Source organism: Malurus melanocephalus, unplaced genomic scaffold, assembly GCF_030028575.1.
Source record: "Malurus melanocephalus ecotype Western Australia unplaced genomic scaffold, MMel_1.1 scaffold_361, whole genome shotgun sequence".
NCBI lineage: Eukaryota > Metazoa > Chordata > Aves > Passeriformes > Maluridae > Malurus > Malurus melanocephalus.
In genome coordinates this window covers 73,282-86,730 of record NW_026623593.1, presented here as the reverse complement: position 1 = coordinate 86,730, position 13,449 = coordinate 73,282, and the positions used below count along the sequence as shown (strand labels likewise).

Sequence of the window (13,449 nt, the reverse complement as noted above, 5' to 3'; positions counted from 1 at the left end):
TGCAATGTCCTCCTCTGGACAATCCAAAAAAATTTTTACTATCAGATATCTGTAGTATACTTCACTCAGTAAGACAGAAACTCCTCTCTCAGAAGTTCACAGTGTAATATGGAGAGATGTACTACAGTTTTTGAGGGAGACAATTTCATTGCAGTTTTATTTTCCAAAGGAATCCAAACAGAGCTTTCTGGACTTCTGCATATAGAGTCCTACTACAAGGACTAAGCATTCTACAATTTTCTCCTTGTATGGTCTATTTTCAGTTCAATACGGCTAGATTTCCACTGAGACCATAACATCATCTGTTTATACATTCTGTCAAGTGTTCCCAAGACCTACTTCAATTGTTTTTCTAAGTGTAGGGTCTCTGCTGTAGGTCCTCAAATAAAAYGCGTGCAATATTGATCAAAGCATGCCTGCTTGCGCTCCATGCAAGATTCAATGTATTCCTGTTAGATGGGTACAAGCAGAGCTTGATCTTTAGCAGGATAAGCAAGAACTGTACTGCAGGACACAATAGAGCTCAGTGGTTCTAAGTGGCTCAGAGTTTTGTCTTTGGAGGTCTGTCTAAAAGTCATTGGTAGAATTAACAACAATTTTCGTCTGGCTCCTTACAGTCAGCCATGGTTATGAAGGCACAAAGCATGACTTTGCTCACTATTTCCACTAGCCACAAAGGTAAATCATGGAAAGAAAGTTTATGTCCCTTAAGTCTAAGACACATTAGCACACACTGCCAGATTATCATCTCCCTCCACAAGGTTTTGAGGGGTTTGTTTGCAACCTGAAGAGTACTCTAATTTTCCCTTCTTAATTCTGCAACTATGAAATTGACATTCACATTTTAACCTGTGCATTAAGAGGGATTCAAATCAATTTCTTCCATCAAGGCACTGTCACTAATTCTCGGAAGTTCAGATACTTTCCCCATTTGAGCACCATTCACACTTAATAGAAAAAGTAGCAAACAAAACATCACAATTTCCTTACATTGTTGATCACAACTTTGTTTCCATTGAAACCTGTAGGATTTTTGCTTGCATTACTTCAGCCTTTTCAATAACTTCTTTGTGATATTTATTTTTGAAGCTTGATTTCAAGTTTGTACACACCTATGCAAATTCTGCTCCAAAACATAAATGCACATCCACTACAGCTGAAGTAAGAAATACAGTGGATTTAAGACAATATCTAAGTGGAGTTTATACAGAATTTTTTTTCTTAGTTCTTTGCCTACATTATCCCTATTTCAATTTCTTTCTTAGAAAGCCTGGATATTTCATTTAAAATGGAATTAAGGTCCTGGCCTCCCACATCAGTGGACTTTGAGGTATTACTGCAAGTAACTCATAGGCCCTTGGCATTTTTAACAATCCCATCCCCCAAATGTGTGAAACATTGGTGCTTTTTAAAAGAAGCCCAGTCAAAGATGATAGCCAGCTTCACAGGTAGGGTAATGGTGACTCTACAAAATGTTCTGAGACACTGGCAGAACTACAGAGTAATAAAGATATTCATCATGGACCTTGGAAACAGATAGCGTACCAAACCATAGATAAGATTGAGTAATGCAAGTTTTSGTGACTTTGGGCAAGTTAACTAGCTTCTGCAAGGAAGACATGAAATTCTCAAAGAATTTCCCTCTAAGTCTAAAAGCTGATCATCAGAATGGAACAGGATCTCTAAACATGCTGGRAGAACCAGCACCCCAAACTTTACATTGATTTAAATCACCAATAGAAATGTGTCATTTWCTTTCTAGGACCATATTCTTGCCTTTCAGATAACTTCCACTGATGCTTAGCATTGACAAGTAACTGAGTCACTGTTAATACAGAACAGGGGGGRAAAAACGGCTTTCATTTCCTGATTACAGTTTGATTTCAAATATCAACACAGCTTGATGGAACAAAAATGGAGCACTCACACAATTAAGATCTTAACTCAGTAGGCAACTAATCTGTGCCTTGAGACATAAGGACTAACAAGCATCTTGATATAACTGAATTGTATCAGTGTCCAATGACTACTCAAGCTTATGCAGAGCCCTAYAGTAGACAGTAGAGCTCACAAACTRTTGAAGCAAAACTTAAATACTGAKATCTCAGTTAACAAAARCTTCTGAGCCAAAACCAGCTCCAAAATTAGACAAAGGGACCCTAGAAAGAGTCCACATTCAGAAAACCTGGGACCAACAGACTGACTTCGAAGACAGAGAATATCTGTTTCTCTGAGTTAAAGTGAATTGTATCCTTTGAGGAACTAGTCCATATGTTCAAGAGGTATTTTCCATCTCCAGCTTTTATGATTCATACATAGATTGCAATTTCATTGCTACRGGGTAAATACATTTTAAATTAGACTATATAAAGAAGCTCTAAAGTTGCCATGACAGTTGCAGCAAAACGCCCTGTCGTTTCTCATTACGAAGCATAACCTCTCTTTATAACCAAATTAGCTTTTTCAGCTATTCCCTCAAATGTAGCCTGCAGATTTATTTTTGTTGATCCACCAATTGTTTCTTTCAGATTTGCATGGTTAATTATCAAACAGAATGATCATCACTTAGATTATTAAAACAATCCATCAGCCAGCTTTGTTCTCTTTCATGTGAAAGATGGGAAAGGGGAAAGGCTCTTAAAGAAGTTTTTGTCTGGATCTTGTTTAGAAAGGCAGAAAAACAGTTCTATGCCACCAGCCCTGATTTGACAGTCTACCCTAGACATGCTCCCAGCCCCAGATCTGCCCCTGGACACAGCYCAATGCCAGCTGTTTCTCCTCCAAAGGTTAGCCCTCCCCCTCAKCTAATGTTTGCTCTGGAAAACCATCAATCCCTTTGTTAGTGCAGCTGATGGTGGATCCAGCGGTGTCTCTTGGTTGCATTTCCTCTCCAGGTGTAAGGCTTCAGGAGTATGAAAGATGAGAGGCACAAAGTGCAAAGTCCATCTGTTACTTTTAAATACTAGAACAAGGGGGYAAAAGGCCCCTAAAAATAACTTAAACTCTTCTGCTCCCACATATCTCTCAATCTTTAAAAACGTTGGAACGCTGAAGAAAGCGGGGGGGATACAGTAGTATGCATGTAGGCTGAAATTATCATACTAATTATCTTTTGCATCAAATTGATTGCATTAACCAGAAAGCAGAATTTAAAAAAAAAACCAAAAACCCTATGAACTGTTCATTCCAAGAACAATTAAATCTAAAGTAAGAAGAATCATGATGAATTGCTGACAAGTGTTAAAACATCATCTGTTGGCAGCTTCTTTTTCTTTTAAGATGTCATAGCAAAGTCAAAACTAAGATGTCTACAATAGAAGATATCAAATGACACATTTAATAGAACACGAGGCAAGATGTTTGTGTATAACACACTTTGTCAATCTTTGCTATTAGTCAACACATCAGGGATACTACAGAAAATGTAATGAACAGACCCTATTGTAAGATTATGTGGAGCTTCAAACAGTATTATCTGGAGTTTATCTGACAAGATCCGAACCTTGGGAAGAGTCAAGAATAATGTTGCTAGATGCAGCAAGGAGATAGTTTCCTTAAAAGACTCACAGATTTAAAGAGTTCTGAATTCAATCAATCCACTATAGRATTTTGTTAGAATTCAACTGTGTAGCTGTGTGAACAACAAAACTAATTAAACCTGATAGTGAATGTACACACATCTTGCAGCTGATTGACTTCAACTGAATTATTCCTTGAGCTCTGGGGTTAGCTCATTCCTTAACCAGAAAATCTGCACAGGAAAGAAGGTTCAGCCTCATTCTTGAAAAAACACAGACACCAASAACTGGGTCTTTTGCCCCAGTGTTAGGAAATCTATAACATGGCCAACATAAGASAGCTAATTGTGGACAACACAATCAGAGACAGACTGGGCACTGCTGGAGTTTGCAGTCCTGAGAGATATGGGTYAGGTAAAAAAATAAAATTTGGCCCCTGAACTTCAGTAAAGCAAACTCTCAGCTCTTATAAAAGAAAATTAATRGGAACCCCAGGGAGTCTGCCCTCAGGGACGGGGAAGTAGAACAGAGCTGGTAGATCTTTAAGGAAGTCTTCCACAGCTTCTAGAGCCAGCAATCCTGGGGTCAAGAAATTGGTCAAGGAAAGCAAGAGACCAACACGGCTGTGTAGGGAACTGCTGGTCAAACTAAAGCAAAAGAAGCAAATGCACAGTGGAAACAAGGACAGGTAATCTGGGAAGAATAYAGAGATRACATWMGGTTGTAGAGGGATGRGCTGAGGAAGGCMAAGGCAAAGCTGGAACTGAACCYGCCAAGGGATGCAAAGAATTACAAGAAGGGCTTCTATAGGTATGATAACCAGAAAAGGAAGGTCAAAAAAGGTGTATTCTCCCCAGTGAGCAATGCTAAAAAACTGATAATAACAGATGAAGAGAAGACTGAAGTACYMAACAAYWTTTTTGCCTCTGTCTTCAACAGCAACTTCTCTTTCCACACCTCTCAGGTGGATGGACAGCACATTGGGAACCACACTTYCCACTGCAAATAAAGAACAGGTTCATGATCCCCTGAGGAACCTGAATTTAAATGTCTATGGAGCCCAATGAAATGCATCTGAGTCCTGAGGAAACTGGCTGATTGTGAAATATCCATGATATTTGAAAAGTCATGGCAGTCAGGTGAAGTCTAAGTTTAGATTTAGACATTAGGAAGAAATGATTTATTGTGAGGGGGGTGAGGCATTGGAAGAGGCTGCCCAAGGAAGTCATGGATGCGCCATTTCTGGAAGTGTTCCAGGCCAGGCTGGATGGGGCTCTGAGCAAAACCTTGTCTTGTGTTCCTGACCACAGCAGGAGCTTGGAACAAGGTCATCTTTAAGTTTCCTTCCATCCCAGGGTATTCTCTGATTCTCCCCCATGAACTGCCCAATGGCTTCTGAAGGCTGACCTCATGCTTTCCTTTGGTGTAGCATCATCAACATCTCTCCTCTCTGTGCTCTCACAATTCCCATAAAACAACCACATCTCCAAAAGGTTCAGCWAACTGGCATCCTTCCTTTTCTTCACCTAATTCAGTCAAAAGGGAGCAGTCAGCATTCGCAGACAGAATACCAATGAGCTTAACTTGCTAAGCCAAACAGGCAAAAAGGACTTATGGGAGGAACATTCCTGGGAATTCTCAAATTGACTCTGCAGTTTTGAAGTGAGGTTTTCAACAGAGGTTGGGCATCTTTCAGTGGCAATACAATACGTGACACAGGGAGAATTTTGCCTTTATGGTTAAAAAAATTGTAGAATCATATTGTTTTCAGTCTTTTTAAATCTTATTAAATTCTCCTGCTAGAAAAAAATAGTTCTGAAAAACACCATAAGTGAAGCTGACAGATAGATTTTGGAAATGTTTTACATCTACAGAAATCATTACACATGCTGCTAGTTTACCTCATGCCCAGAACACACATTTTTCTAGACAAACCTCAGCACACTGAGCAGGCACTTAGTATAATTCATACATTTCGTGTTTGTCACCAAAAGTAATTACACAACAACTAAAATGAGTGAAAAGTTTGCTGGCCCAAGAAAGAAAAAGTCCAGCTGTTTAGAAACATCATTTTGAACAAAAGTGCTTTATTCCCCCCTGCATGCTGATTTTAAGATTAGCCAAGCTATAGATCTTCTTTGGAATCTTCTGAACCTCAGYTTGAAAGTGCAACATGATACCAATGGTTTCTGACTGAGCAATGATAACTTTCCTTTCCTGAGAAAGGAAACATGCTATATTCTTCCTCACACCTGAGAAGACAAAAACACAATACTGTGTCTTCAAAGAGTCCTCCTCTGTTTTATAACCATTACACCCAAAGTTTAGCATTTATACATCATAATCAGAGGAAATTTAAYATACTTAGTCTACCGAGACTTGGGTATTGGCAACTAACATCCAAGTCCCATGACTGGTGAGGAATAGGCATCCCCAACCCACAGAATAGGCTAGAGGTACCAGATACACAGATGGCAGAAGACAGATACCCTGCTTTTTGTCATTTACATTGACATATAAAACATAAGTCCTTCTTTTAAATATAACTTTTGGATTCTTTCTAAAGATATCATCAGTCTTCATCCTACAATGTTAGTAGTTGTGTCAGACACAAAATCTTTCTCCACAAGTAGTTAACAGAAAGCACGGGGTTGGAGCTTACAGAACAGCTTTATGCTCAATTCAGTCAGCTGCCTGCTGACAACAGGTAGCATGCTTGGATGAGCAACCTTTGAACAACACTGCATACATTTACATTTACTCATATTCTTCCACTGACCATAAAAGAAGTCAGTTTCCTTTTTTAGCTCCCTTCTTATTTMATTTACAAAAGCCTTAACTTTCCAAAGCTAAGTTTATGTTGTAGTTTGGTTGGCAACAGACACAACTGCTCCTGAGTCTCATTTAGCTGAGTTATCTTCACGCAACAAAAATAGCTTTGCACATCCTGGTGTACTGATGCATTTAGCTGAGCAGCCAACCCAGTGTTCTCCTGTTACTTGCAGAGCAGTCACTGAGATTAACAGGTCTGCTCTGCCCTTGCCCACGACCTTGGGGAAGTTGGGGTTGCCAGTGCAGGTTCCTGGTACTTTTCAAAACATACGCCGGGTTCAATCTTCGCTCACATTGGCCTACCAAAACCATCGTGCCAGAAACAGCAGCTCACGGATTTTTATTGAAGAAGCATCAAACTTTGGAGCCAAGCAGAAACTTTAAYACCAGGTTTCCTGTAAAACCCACCAAGCTGCAGCAGAAGAGATGKACAATTGCTGTGAGAGGTGAGACACGCAAGAAAAAAATGAGTGGCTAATATTTTGTCTGCCACTAATAAACACTGCTCTACTACATGGCTCAGTCTTTATCAATAGTAGACAAAACCCCACAAGGCTCTAATGTGCATAACATGGCACATACAGTGGATGTAATAAGAGCAGCAAACTTGGAGTACTGATCACTGATATCTGAATTTTCTCAATTTTCAGTGAATTTAGAAGTGTAGTCATGCCTAGCACTAAGTGTTTARCTAGGTAAATTTGTTCTCATGAGGCACTGCCTCCACCTCAATTTCAAATTTAATGAGAGATCTGAGGTAAGCCTAAGAGAGGCTTGTTGAAATTCAGTGAGTCCATTTGACAACTTTTTATGTCAGAAAAATTCAGTTTCTATCATTTCATACTTGATTTTTCCATGTGCTTATCCAAATGAAACTAGGACCAAAACGCAATGAGAACCAAATGCAAATGTTGCAAAACTATGATGGTGTATGGTATAGAGTAAAGCYTACTTCTGGAAAGATATGTTATATAAAGCAGGTATTTAGGGATTTTTTTTAACTCAACTTACTGTAAAACAGCCAAATTTCCCTTATTAACTCCAATTAAGCCCATAGAATTTTGCTAGGTTTTTTGGGTAAACATCAAGTGCCAGGAGGAAAGAATGTATTTCTGTCGCTTGGGTTGTCTGGTTTGCCTTTGGAAAGTTGCCAGATCTCATCAGACCCTCAAAAATAGGGTTTTACCCTAGTAGCTGGACTAAGTCACTCTCATTCTGATGAGCACCCCAATCAATAGTAAAGAAATATTGTTGCCACTTGACAGCTATTCAGTGGATTCTGGGATAATTGCTGGTGTTCTCAGTAGTTTTGTAGTGGACAGACACACATAACTTAAAGTTTACTGCCTCAGCATGCAGTGCTCGGCAGAAAAGCAAAGAGCTGAGTCATCRGGGAGACAGTGACTTTCTCAATACTGACTTTTTCCAAGTCAGATTTGAGGCACCGAAGGAAAACAAACAAATAAGATTCAAAGCAGCTGAATACATAACTATTTATTACTCTTTATGAAGTATTTAGAACTAGCTATCTTCCATCAGTTTRAAGGAAAACTCACTTCACAGAAAGGATCTTAGAGCAGGGAGATGGGGAATAGTGAGTTTCCCYGAGGACTTCTGGCATTTTACCTGAACACAAAGACAACTGGAGCAATGGCTCAAAGTAGTCACAAATTCCACTTGGAGGCATCTTATTTTGATACAAGCAGGCTACAACAATCCCGACTGCTACCAGCAGCCATACCTGGGATTGCTTCTTAAAACTAAATAAATGCTCTACTCTCACGCTGCACAATTAATCACAGGGTTCATTTTGACCTTGTGCACTGTGAAAGAGACTACTGAACTGACACCTGTCTAATTATCTTCTTATCAACAGATTACTGTTCCAACACATACACAGGAAGAATACAAGGGCAAAAACAAGGCAAGGGGAAAGCAGGAACAGACATAACAGGGATAAAGCAAGAGAGAAATTACATACACTGAAATCTCTGACCTGGAATTCAATTAAACAGCTGCCACAGTAAAGCTGGAATATCACCTTTCCTAGCTCTGTCTTCCTGACTGGTATTCTGATATTTCCATCATTGCAATCACAAAGAAACTGTATTATAAACTATCATATGGAGCACTAAAAGTTTTTGCCTGTTTAAAATACAGATTCTATGCTGAATGTTTATCAACATCCACTGTCTGCCCAGATTCTTCTAAGAAACTGCTAACCACTGTGTAATAAAAGAGAGTACTTATCCCTGTGTTTGAAGAGCAGGATATTGAAGAAAAAGCACATTCTGCCCTTAAGGCACTGATGCCAAGCTCAGCAACAGACAAAGCTCTGACTACCAGCAAGAAAGCKATGAGCTTGTTTTGCCACTACCAGAAAGTCAGAGCAATAACTCTGTAACAAAGCAGCACTGGAGCCAGACAGAGGAACATTATGGAATCACAGCTGAGAGCCCTCCTGTCCTGTGGCCCATTGGACATAGATTYGCTTTCTGCATTTTTTACTTCATTAGCTCATAAACGAATGCCTTGCTAATAGACATGAGGAGGAAAAAGATGCTGAAATGTTCTATATTATTTTTAATGGCATTTAATACACACCAATTATTCTGCAGGCTCATTTAGCACCTAACACTGGAGAGGCATTTGTAGATTTCTGGAAAGTAATATAATCCAAGCATTTCTAAAGATAGCCTTGCTAACAACCTTTGTGCAAGAGACCTGGAATATTGCCACTAAGGTGCCAGCCAACAGTGGAGACCAAATGAATTGTCAGATTTCACCAGCTCCCTAGTGTGCTCATGAGCAAGAAAAGTCAGCCTATCACTATCTTCTGCCTGCATACAAGGTGAGTGTATTTGTGAGATCTGAGTAGGTTCGACTGACTTTTTGCCTCTCATGAACAATTAGGACATAGCAAATTAGGAGCAGCATTGCCCCATTATTCTCCCTTTTATGACACTTTAGCTATGGTTTCTCTCAACACCACTACCTTCAGCTGGAGTCTGAAATATCTGGTTTCTTTTTTTTTTTTTCCTAAGGAAAAAATAGGGGTTTGCTCTTAATCTTCTCCATTTTTACTAGAACAGAGTTGTCAAGTCATTACCAGTAATGAGTGAATTGTTAATGTTCAAACTGTCTCTAGGGACATCAAGCTGCAATGCTGAGTGCCTCGTGTCCCAGCCTGCCTGCAGACCTGTGATTCCTAATGTCAGATTGTCCCACACAAGGATTTGCCATCACTACAAGAAGCTCTGCCTCAGCTGCCATCCCACTCAGCAAAAGCAGCATCATGTTAGAAATAGCTGTATCATCATGCTTGATAAAGTGCCACTTCCTCATTCATTTTCATCAGTGGTAAGAGCCAGTTGCACTTCAGRAAGCACACGCAGCCTTCAGAGCACCGCAAAAGGACTAAGTTCACTTCAGAGCTTCTCACAAAATTGCTGCAGACTTCTTCACAAATCAAGCAACGCCACTAACCAAGAATGTAGTGTAGGCAATTTTGGCTCATTAATGTCTGTATCTCCTCCTTGATTCCATCCCTCAAACCAGTTTAGTGCACCTGAAGGCAGTGAAATCCAACACAGCTCTGTGGAAGCCGGTTCAGAACCCAAGGTTTGCTTTGGCTTTCCTGCCCACACCCCAAACCCCTTAATTCAAGAGATTAACTCCTTGACTTAAAAAAAAAAAAAAATCAACCTTTTAGACTACTGGCTTCTTATTCTGACATTGAGAAAGAGGAATGCTTGAAGAAACTTAGCTTGAAGTAGATACTAATGTCTCTTTCCCAGCGCAGTCAGAAGAAACCTCCAAATCAAGTTTTAAAGATGCCTCCCCTGCAACAAGACACTTTCCCAGGCTCCTGGGGCAGTGGGGAAAAAAAAAAAAGACAAAACCTAAACAACACTATTCTCTGAAGAGCTCCATATAATAAAAAACCTGAGCATACAAATTCCATGTGTCCATGAGAGCGATGAGTTGATAGAAACTTATTAAAAACCTTCCCCAGACAGCATATTTGAGATGGATAAACATGCTGCCGTTTATCCAATACAAAATATAAGCATGTCTGGATAGCACAAAGCAAAACAAGTCAGGGAAAAGCGTGTTATTTTCTGTGACTCATTGACCCCACCCTTTCAAATCTCTCACCCAATGGACCTTGCAACTTCACATAGATAGAGGAAATGAAAAAAGAAAAACTTGGGGGAAAGAAGGAAGAAATCAATTCAACTTTTAACATTTCTTAGATGCATCAAAGGTCTCAGCTGTGTAGTTCTATTAGGTTACCGTGTGGATTCTTCTAAGATGCATGTGGAAAAGCCTTCACTGGGTTCACTGCATGTGACTGAAGAAAATGCAAACTATGAATTTTGAACTTTAATTTTTTTTCTTTCCTGGAAAGCCATCTTAAAAAAAAATTAAATAAACTATATATAGATGCTGGCAAGTTGCAAGGCTGAATACAAATCTCTGATCCAATACAAATATTTTGCCACTCAGCTCATGAGAGYGCACAGCAGTATTCCGGTCTCCCAAACAGAACCGCAGCAAGGCTATACATCCTCACAGTTGGGACTGGCATTTATAATATCCATGAGGCAACTTTATAAGCTTATTAAATCCAAAACACAGAACACAAAAGCTTACAATAAACAAGGGTAAAAAAGAAAAGATTAGGGTGGAAATGACAAACGAAGATGAGAGTCAAACGTGAGTGGTACAACATACATGGAGGGAAATTACCATGGGCATGCTTTAATACATTAATAATATAATAGAACTTTTTTTTGTTGGATATTGGATAGTTTAGACATACTTTCAAGCAACATTCCTGGTAGTTAATTCCTCAACTCTGCTAGTGGTTTGACAGGGCTGTAACACTACAATCTTTATTACGCACTTATGTTTYCCTCCCTTCTCAAAAAGGAAATCAAGCATGCAGAACATAAAGGTGCATTTCATATGATTTGTTAGGATGATCTCCTCCTGACTTAGGACTTCGTGTCCCAGTAACAGGCAACTGCAGGCACACAGGAAGAGGGGAACCGTGCTTGTACATATTAGTGATACTCCATGAAGTTTATCTTGCTCACTGTCTAATGCCCTAGAATGGAGCAAGCAATAACCACTGAAAAGAGTTCACCTTTTGTCTATGCACTCTACGTTTTTACCCTAACAACAGTAAAAATTCAGTGTTGAAAAAGTGAAGGAGAAAACACGGAAACTTTTACAAGCAAAAAGAACGCATTTTTATACGTTCTTTTCTTCGTACGTATTTTCATACATTCTTTTCTTTGTTCGTCTCAAAGAGGAGACACAAAACTCTCCCAACACTTTGTGAAAACAGAACTATTAAGACTGGAAGCATAGTGAAATAGGCAACTAACAGCCCATGAAGCATTTAGCCACTTTCCCCCCATCCTAATCTGAATACAAATTAAATCCGTGGTTTCTTTTGCTTTAGTTTTTGAGGCCAAAATACAGCTTTGTGAAACTTTCCTCTCTTAGTGTACATATGTCCTTCAAAAGGAAAATACAGCATGTCAGATCAAGGGCTTGCTCTCCAGGATAATTTAAAATTTTCATAGTGTCAGGAGAAAGCTGTGGTTTTGGGTTTTGTGGATTGCTTGGGTTTTGGGTTTGTTTTTTTTAAAAAAGTAAAGGTAGAAAGAAATAGGAAAAAAAAAAAAAAAAACCAATCCAAAAGTAGAGGCTGGAAGAAAGCAATGTCAATACAATCACTACTGAAAACACACCTGAGGAGTTTTTACAGACAAAGTTGTTTTAGTTGAAATACAGTTCTTTAGTAACAAAAGCAAGCCATGTCCTTGTCTACAGTCCAAAAAGTTTTCTTGTTTTGATTAAGTAACAGAAACCCTGAATACCATTCAAATTCTTATGAAGAATCATTTAGAATGAAATTGCTTCCTTGCTATCACTGAAGAACTTTCTGGCTTCAGTTTGGGTTTACAAGTTTTTCTGGAAGTTTTGACCAYTGTAACCACTTCACGAAAAAACTTTGGACAGCAGGGGGAAGGCTGAGAGAGCAGGACTTCATGTGTTGTCAAAGGGCATCAAACACACACACTCCTAGTGTAAGTGACAAAATGCAAAATATAGGGGGGGTCCAGCCATAATAACCATTCCTGCCAAACCAGAGAAGCACCACTGCATTGGAGGAGGCACAGCTGGACAAACCCCTCTGTGAGCAGCAACTGCATCCAAGAGTTTGCCACAGGAAATCCTGCAACAACCTCAGGGAGCAGCATGACCGAGTCAGACTAGTGCAGGTAGAAAACACTCCCAGATCCCCTCAAAGATTCATTTTAAAAGGAAGCATGTGTCAACCTGAGCTTTATATCCGTTTTGACAAGGGCATATTACCTGATGGGGCTGTGAACTGGACCATCTGCTGTAGGAAGGAGCACCAGAAGTCTTGTTGGCTGTAGGTCTCTGCAAAATAAAAGAAGGACATGTCAAATATTCACCAACGTGTCCCTCATACAGACAGGCAACTTCATCAATCTCAACCATAAAAATGCCTATAGTAAAAAAAAAACACCAATAAAAACCCCCCAAAACCTCTGGAAACCACAAATATGAGACAGCATCACTAAAACCACACGGATGAAAGCTTGCTGAATTTGCAACCAATGCTTTGTTCAGCCTGGACCTCAGAACCTCAACATTCACTGCAATTTATACATGTCCCCCAGACTGCATATTTRAATGCTAAACCCCAAATAAAACTGGGGCTGTAAAGCTCCATCCATCAGCCAGGTAATTTACTCAGAATAAGCAAATTAAGCTCCAAAGAAAGAGCAAATGTCATCATCAATCTGGTCTTGTGCAGTGCCTTTGTCACCATCCTACACAACACCTTGTCCCAAAATTGGAGAGRCATGGATTTGGCCAGACCACTGAGCAGATAAAGAATGGGCTACAAGGGCACGCTCAGAATTGTGGTGAATGGCTCAATGTTTGGGTGGAGATCAGTRACATGTGATGTTTCTCATGGGTTGGAAGGATGGAAGGCAGGGTGTCAAGACAAAATAAAACAAAATCATTCTTTCAGAATCACTTCACCTTA

The 13,449-nt window shown here is 39.6% G+C and overlaps 1 protein-coding gene across 2 annotated transcripts in view; it reads right to left on the bottom strand.

Annotated features, from left to right (window-relative positions):
* The window catches only part of RBMS3 (RNA binding motif single stranded interacting protein 3), a 660,983-nt gene that overhangs the window by 581,487 nt on the left and 66,047 nt on the right, over positions 1-13,449 (bottom strand). For both annotated transcript variants that reach the window (XM_057378472.1, XM_057378474.1), the window contains exon 3: positions 12,744-12,812. In XM_057378472.1, the coding sequence (XP_057234455.1) occupies positions 12,744-12,812 (69 nt within the window). The remainder of the gene's footprint in view (positions 1-12,743; positions 12,813-13,449) is intronic.